Source organism: Ixodes scapularis, unplaced genomic scaffold (genome assembly GCF_016920785.2).
Source record: "Ixodes scapularis isolate PalLabHiFi unplaced genomic scaffold, ASM1692078v2 PGA_scaffold4__175_contigs__length_147842914, whole genome shotgun sequence".
Lineage (NCBI taxonomy): Eukaryota > Metazoa > Arthropoda > Arachnida > Ixodida > Ixodidae > Ixodes > Ixodes scapularis.
The window spans coordinates 25,330,975-25,339,054 of record NW_024609879.1 but is presented as its reverse complement, the minus strand read 5'-3'; the positions used below and the strand labels follow the sequence as shown (position 1 = coordinate 25,339,054).

The following is an 8,080-nucleotide window of genomic DNA, read 5'->3' as shown; positions in this document are numbered from 1 at the left end:
AACGCTGACGCCGCTCAAGCCGGAAACGAACCCCTAAGAGCTCCGCTCTAAAAAGAAAATAGGTTCTAAGCGTTTCTATTACATGCAAAAGCCTTCCTGCAACAGCCCCCCCCCCTACTCCCTCGAAAGAAGGAAGAAAAGAAACTGGATTTAAAATTTGAAGCGAAAGCGCAAGTGCAGAAGAATAATGAGTGAAAGAATAAAAAAAAAGGTCGATCGACCGTACCCTTAGGGGAATCGAACCCATTACCTCATGATAATGAGGTAATGGGTTTTTAACTCTCAACCCTCAACTATGTAACTTTTTCATATTGACATTGCCTAGGACTACACCTTTGCCACGGTGTAAGATGTACATCAAAACAAAAACTCGCAGCTCTTTTTTTTTATTAAAAAAGTGAAAGCCGTTTACACCTCCCTGTAACGCCGAATTGGAGCGCAGCTCTTGAGGAGGAGGAGGGAAGGGTACTGAGGGGAGGGTAGACCCCTCCTCCTTCTCCTCCTCCTCCCCTCATTCTTTAATATGCTCCGGGGAGGTCAAGTGACCTCGGGGGGGGGGGGGGGGTGTCACGTGACTTCGGGGAGGGGGGTCACGTGACCTTGGGTGTCACATGGGGGTCATCTCAAGGTCACGTGACCCCCAAGGTGACCCCCACGTGACCTCAGGAAGTCACGTGACCTTGGGGATCACGTGACCTGGAGGGGTCACGTGACCTTGGGGGGGTCACGTGACCTCAGAGGGGTCACGTGACGTGGGGGGGTCACGTGACTTCAGAGGGGTCACGTGACGTGGGGGTCACCTTGGGGTCACGTGACCTTGAGATGACCTTGGGGGTCACGTGACCTTCAAAGGGTCACGTGGGGTATCTTGGGGTCACGTGACCTTGAGATGACCTTGGGAGGGGTCACGTGACCTCGAGGGGTCACGTGACCTTGGGGGTCACGTGATCCCAAGATGACCCCACGTGACCCCCAAGGTCACGTGACCTTGGGGGTCACGTGACCTTGAGATGACCTTGGGAGGGTCACGTGACCTTGGGATGACCTTGGTTACGCCGACGCCGCTCAAGCCGGGAACGGGCCCCTAAGAGCTGCGCTCTAAAATAAACTGCTCATTCTCTAACCCTCATTTGCCGGCAAAATGTAGCGCTAGCGGTTTAAACCAGATGCCTCAGCTGCAGCATGAAGCGTTATCTTATTCAAAAATTGTGATTTTCAGAAACTTTTAAGTGAAAAATTAGTCCTAGTTTCGCCCGTTTTCGGTAGCTGGCGGCACTGAACTCCATGTATTATAGCGCTCCGCCGGCGGCCATTTTCGCATTGAAAATTTCTGAAAATCACATGACTTTTGAATAAAACTGTTACAGGGTCTCTTATGTTATCCTTAAGACGACTTGAAGGCGAAAGCCCAAGCGCCGATTCCTTAAAAACAGACAGATAATTTACCCGCTGAGTCATCTCTCTTAATGTAGTGAGTCCTTGTTGGCAGCACCGGGAACAGCGGAGCCAGGACTGGTCCTTTCATATCCACGGGTCCTGTAGGAACGGGGCTGTGATCTGTTCCCACTGTCCACATTTCGCCCACAAACTTGCTCTGGGTTGAGAGAACGCTTTTCGGGTAGGATATTCGCCATCTGCGCGCTTGTTCCCTAAGCGTTCTCGAGATTCCTGCGCGCGAGGATCAATGGTTCGGGGAGCTGCACAGTTCGTCGATTTGTAATACTCACTATGCCTTTCGTACTCGTCGGGGTCTTCACGCAAAGCAAATCTTGGTTCAAGAGCGGTATTTCTTCTTGGAGGAGGCCGGTACCGGAGTTCAGCACCGATGAGGGCCTCAATTGTCGACGCAGTCCGTGTCATCTCGTCACGATCCTAAAAACTACGCCCCCATTAGGTGTGGGTGGAAGCGTGGGTGGCTCTGACGGACAGCCCGTGCTATTTTTTCTGCATCTGGGGCCGGCGCGTCAGCAAGGTCATACGCCCTTGGAACGCCGTCACAAACTTCTATGAGCAACCCCAGCAGGAGCTGTGTACGGGCGCGGAGCTCATCTTACATCCGGATACTGTAATTCGCTTGCAGGAGCTCCGGGTTGAATCGCGAAACACAATCCGCCATACTCCACAAACTTCGTTGACTTCTTCTTCAGAGCGCTGCGCTATCAGTGAATGCGATCGACAAAAGGCGAGTGAGCATGGTTTTGTCGTCATTTCCCAATGCAGCTTGGCAGTCTCGCAGTTCCGAGACGAACATTGCGACTGACTTTCTACCTACGTACTCCGAAAAAACTAGAACGCTATGCGAGAGCCATAAATAGTCCCTGGGAGACGGTGTTCCAGCGGGTTTAGGGCTTCAGCGCGTCATCTGCTCCCGTTTTAACTGAAGAAGCCTGGTCATGGCTATTCTTAGTTTTGCTGAACCACCCTCTGATGATACGCCTGCCGGGACCGAGACTGCAGGTTTAGCACCTGTTTTTTTTTTTTTTTTTTTTTTTCCCTGGCGGCGTTATTTGCGAGTGCGCCAAGTGTCAATTCGTCGTCATAACTCACGTTTTTGACGGCGTCCTCTGTATACCACATCTTGTAGTAGTGAAGGCTTCCGCAGGTCGAAGGAGACATGCTTGGGCGAATTCGTAGAAAAAGCCCAGCAAATGTGGGAAAACTTAGGAACGTAAAAATGACTATGTAAAAAGCAATAACAAACCCAGTTCGCGGCCATATCTCAGACGAGCAGGCAGCATTTCACGTTTGGGCGCCAGTGTGGGCTTTCACTTGTTGCTCCCCGTCTCGGGAAAGAAACAGCACACCAGTTCAGCAACACGTAAACATTTAATGACCATTATCGCCCGCGCCCCGATCCCAACAGCCCCCGCGCACACGCTGGGACGGCCCCTTATGAGCGGGGAGCGCCGCTGGCGTGGCCAGGTGCCCTTGGCACCCTCGCGGTGCAGATGACCGCTGACGATTGTTGGAGGGGCAACCTGGGCCAAGCGCTTTGAATCCCCACGTTGTCCACAACATTCACCGTGACATGCCAATGCGGATAGAGATTGTCATTCCTTGACTAACACTCGGTCGAGCGTCTACACAAAAGTTTCTTCATCACATAGACCAAGCCACAACACCAGTGTCCCAGTTGTGGTCTAATTGAAACAATTCAGCACAGCATTTGCGTTTGTTGTGTCTACGATGTAGAAAGCACCAAACTCAAAAGCACATTGGCATACCTCAATAGCCTGTCCTTATTTGTGCCAAAGGTGCTTGGTGCCTTGAACGAGCCACATAAAGGAGCAAAGGCCACAAAACCTCGTGTTTTAACGAAACAAGCCTGGCACCTGTTTATAGACGATGAACCTCAAGGTTCATGAATAGTGCCGGGTCTAGGTGTTCGCGACTTGTGTAACTTTTACGCATTTCATTATCTCCTTCTTTTTCAAACTTCCCTTTATTCTCCCAATTCCTCTCCCCCTGCACAAGGTTGCCAACCGAGAAAATTAGCCAAGTTTACCTCCTGATTTTCTTCTTTTCTTACTTCCTTTCTTGAGAACATGTGCTTACTGAGTCAAGTGGATATTTGAGAGAAATGAAACATAAATAAAAAAAAGTCTTTGCCCCATATGTTGTAAGCGTGAAAGACACACGGCAAGTAGAAATCTGGGCATAAGCTCTATTCTCAACTTAATAATAAAAAAATACGAGGACAAAAATAATGTCTTAAAGGAATATTCTTGCAAATATAACTGGATTCAGATATTAAGTTTGTCCTGTATAGTGACTAATAAAACATGATAAAAAAAACTAAAACAGAAAACCGACAAGACACGAAACCATGGGTAGAAAACAAGTTTAGTAACAACAATGCAGGTACTGTAGTTTCTTCCATGACAAGGTCACTGACGGAACACTATGACCTCAGCTTCGAATATTTCACGTGTTCTCTTATGAAACATCCTCACGATACCGGTGTTTGCACACAACAGGACACATCCACTGTCCCTTAAATGCACGGCGATATGTCCCGATGGCGCGGATTTGAGAGAGAGGGCATGTTTGTTTAGCCTAACATCCAAACGTTCGGCTAAGAGGTTTAGCCTAACGCAAACATACTCCACTCTGCAAAACAGTATGATGCTACAACGTGTTAACTTTTGGTCTTCGTTCAGATCAGAAGGTAGAAAAAGGGTACTCGCATTGGCAGAAAGAAGATAATAAAAGTAACGTTTTAATACTTCAGCGGTTGGAGTGGCCACACAGGCTGTGGTTTTGTCGGTCACGAACGCCACAGAGGCATTCCAGCCTCACACGTGCTCGTGCACACACAGTGCTCCGGCTCACGAGGTCTCGTCGCCGTCTTTTTTTTATTTAAGGGGTCGCTTACTTGTGGGAAGTCTACACTCGGCCGTCCTGGAGCCTTAACGTCCTCGTTAAGTTTGAATTCACACTCAAATATTAAAGTAATAGATGAGCACACACGAAAGGAAATATCACTGAACGACTTCACATTAAACAGTCTTGTAGTCTAGCAGGCAGCGTGCGTTTCCTTGAAGGTCTTCTAGCTGCTGGGAGCCCCTCTTGCTCGTCTCCCGAATCTTCGGAGGCGACATCGTCGTCGAGGTACGGCGCTGCCGACGTCGTCGACCATCCTCTTAACTGGGAGACGTGCGCCGTCGTTGCGAACCAGCTCCCAAAACTTTAATCGAGCTCTGCCACTCGATAGGTATCTGCGGGCAGCACCTCGGTGACAACCAGGGGTCCTCGGTACTTGGGTTGTGTCTTCGTTGGGTTTCCGGTATGTTGTGTTGCTCTCCTCATAAATACAACTTCTCCCACATCGTACAGCTTTGCTGGGTAGTGCCGACGATCATACGTCTGCTTGCTTCTTTCCCATTCCTCCAGCAACCGTTGTCTTACACGTACTCGCAGCTCGCTAGGATCCTTCCATGTGGCCTCATCATCCAATGCTATACTCGGCGACAACTTTTCTTGGCAATGCAGTGGAGTGTACAGGCACGTGTTTTCTGTCCTACTTTGAGCGCTGGATAAGGCTGTGCGTGGGCTATCGTCAACTTCCTCTGCATTGCCAAGAAAAGTTTTCGCCGAGTATAGCTCCGGTAGCGCAATTCCGTAGAAGCTTGGCTTGTATCCCTGAAGGAGTTCGAATGGTGTCTTCCCTGTTGTCTTGTTCACAGCATTGTTCAGGCTGCACTCTGCTTGTTTGAGTTTAACGTCCCAGTCTCGGTGGTCGGGATCTTTCATGGCTGTTGTGATGACGCAGCACTGTTCGGTTTACTCGCTCGACTTGGCCGTTGGCCTGGGGGTGACGCGAGGAGTTGAGCACGTGTTGTATGGTGCGTGTTGTGCATAACTCTTCGAACGCTCTCGATGTAAAACACCTTCCACTGTCTGTGATGATGGTTTTAGGCAGACCTCTCTGAAGTATGAATTCCTCCATCGCACAAAGCACATGCGTAGCTGACGTGTCTCGGGTAGCAAAAAGTCGCACAAACTTATGTTAAGTTGTCGACCATAACCAGGAGGTGCTGGTTGCGCTTCTTGCTTTGAACAAACGGTCACATATGGTCAAGGTGCACTGTCTCGAAGGGACGCTTGCCAGGAGGGTTGGGATTGAGGATTCCTTCCTTTCTTCCACCAGGGACCTTGTTGAAAATGCATTCAAAGCATTGCGAGATGTGCTTGCGCACATAGTTGCGCATCCAAGGAAACCAAAAAGTTTCCTGAAGCTTTGCGACCGTTCTGTCCACCGAAAAATGCCCTAAAAGATCGTGGCACTGTACCACTACCGCTTTACTCATTGCCTTGGGCAGCACAAACTTCATTGATAGCTGTTTGTCCTGATCAATGATGTGCATGAGCTTGCCATCCGTGAGGGCATATTTCTAAGCTTTACTCTTGTCCTCTTTTGTACGGAGGTCTTCAAGTTTTTCCAGTATCTCAAACAGCTGGCGCAACTCCTCGTCTCCTCTTTGCATGGCTAGTATCTGATCCTCCAGACTGCAGGTCAGGCACACTTCAAAGCGCCCTTCCAGAAGATCATCCATGGTGTCGCTCGAGCTTTCCACGGGCTGCCGACTCAGTGAGTCAACATGCAACATCTGAGTAGAAGGTCGGAACCTTATCGTGAAGTCAAATTCCTGTATGAGGTCATACCAACGCGCAATTTGAGGCTTCTGAGTTCGCTGGGCATTCAAGTAGATGAGCGCTTGACAGTCCGTAGCTACCGTGAAGTGAATGGCCAAGAGGAGGGATTTTAGTCGATCCACTGACCAAACAATGGCCATGAGTTCAAGTCTTGTTGAATGATACTTGCTCTCAGCCTCAGTTGTCTTTCTGCTCACACAGTAGACAAGATGCCAAATATTGTCCTTTCGTTGAAGCAACATTCCACCCAGCCCATTTGATCTAGCGTCTGTATGCTATTCACTCTCTGCCTTAGGCTCAAAAAGCTGCAGCACAGGCTTCGATGTGAGGCGTCCTTTCAGGTCTTGTAAACTGTTTTCTTGTTCTGTTTCCCACTCGAAAATAGCATCTTTCTTTGTGAGTCTTGTGAATGGTTCGGCGATCACAGCATATTTAGGGACGAATTTCCGAAAAAATCCACTCAGTCCCAAGAATCGCCTTGCGTCATGCACATCCCAGGGGTCGGAAATTGGGCGATTACATTCATCTTGGCCTCTCCTGGCTGCATGTGCCCTCCGCTCAAGCGGAACCCCAGAAAGTCCACGCTATCTTTGGCAATCGCGCATTTGCTGAGGCGCAGGGTCAAATTTGCTTCCTTAATTGCTTGCACAACTTGTCGTAGCCGGTGCATCATATCGTTCCACTCTCGCGCTGGTATGAGAACATCATCTAAGTAACACATAAACACTCGTCCCCTTAGCGGGCCTAAGACACGGTTCACAAGCCGTTGGAAGACAGCTGGTGCATTCGTGAGGCCAAACATCATTCTTTCGAACTGGCCTGTTTCATCTGGCGTGATGAATGCAGTCTTACGCTTAGCCTCTTCCGTTAGCGGCACTTGCAGGTATCCATGTGCAAGATCCAAAACCGTGTAGAGCGTCGCTCCAGCAAGTCCTTCGAACTGGTTATCGATGTTGGGTAAAGGGTACTTCTCCTTCCCTGTCTGGGAGTTCAGTCTCCTGTAGTCGACCACCATCCGATTTTCTCCATTTTTCTTGTCAACTACTACCACCGGGCTAGAATAATCGGATGTTGCCTCCGTAGCCACACCGAGATCTTTCCACTCCTTAACAGTCTTCCGTATTGTTTCCCGCCCTTTGGCGATTGTACGATATGGCCGCAAAGCAAAAGGGGTGCTACCCGGAGTCTCAACAATGTCCATTTCCACGACTGATGTACAACTCAATCCACTTGGCGTCATTACAAAGCACTCTCTGAATTCGTTCAACAGTTCTACTAATTCAGACTGTTGCGCCTTGGTTACTGCAGGTCCAATGTTAACTTCTGTTTCCTAAATGGGTCGTCGCTCGACCTCGCTCGCCTTATCTTGGTCGCGACCGGTGTGGACTTCAGAAGTGTCCTTGATGTCAACCTGCAAGATTTCGAGTCGGTTGGCTCGCCCAAGTGGTTGTCTCTTCCTGATGACGACACCACCATTACTTGCAGGATACATAGGTATCGTCACCTCACCGAGAGTAATGTCAATGAGAACGTCCGTCCCGTAGTGTCTGTAAAATGACAAGGCCTGTGACCCTTTCGTCTGCCGTCAGAGACGGCTGACGAAAAAGTCACAGGCCCTCCCCCACTTGACATACTCTTGCTTATGTCAAGTAGGACAGTTCAGTAAACGTTCGTCCAACCAACAGGTCCACCGCCTGGGCTTCATCCGGGACAACAAGAATTGGAACATCCTTCGCTAGGACACCATCAATCTTTGTCAGCCGTGCATCCTCCAATGCTCCTAGACACAGGCACGCTGCTGTTTCCAAAACCACACAGGGGTGTTGACTCCGGAACAAGCTCTGTGCCACATCGAGCTGCCGCTGACGCACGAAGTAAACCGCCGGAACTTCCCGTGTCAATGAGTCCAATGAGGGAGTACTCG

The 8,080-nt window shown here is 49.5% G+C and overlaps 1 protein-coding gene across 1 annotated transcript; it reads right to left on the bottom strand.

Annotated features, from left to right (window-relative positions):
• Positions 1 to 4,689: 4,689 nt before the first annotated feature.
• LOC115315977 lies at positions 4,690 to 5,253 on the bottom strand. Its single transcript, XM_040205358.1, has 2 exons — positions 5,095 to 5,253; positions 4,690 to 4,770 (listed from the first exon to the last, which is right to left on the bottom strand). The coding sequence occupies exons 1-2, from the start codon at positions 5,251 to 5,253 to the stop codon at positions 4,690 to 4,692; spliced, it is 240 nt and encodes a 79-aa protein (XP_040061292.1).
• Between the last annotated feature and the right edge of the window lie 2,827 nt (positions 5,254 to 8,080).

What these genes read in the sequence shown, in the direction of transcription:
- LOC115315977 (XM_040205358.1), bottom strand. Translation starts at nt 5,253, where the DNA reads ATGAAAGATCCCGACCACCGAGACTGGGACGTTAAACTCAAACAAGCA. An exon ending in CGCTACCGGAGCTATACTCG is followed by an intron (nt 4,771 to 5,094) that starts GCGAAAACTTTT and finishes AACCCAACGAAG; the next exon opens with ACACAACCCAAGTACCGAGG.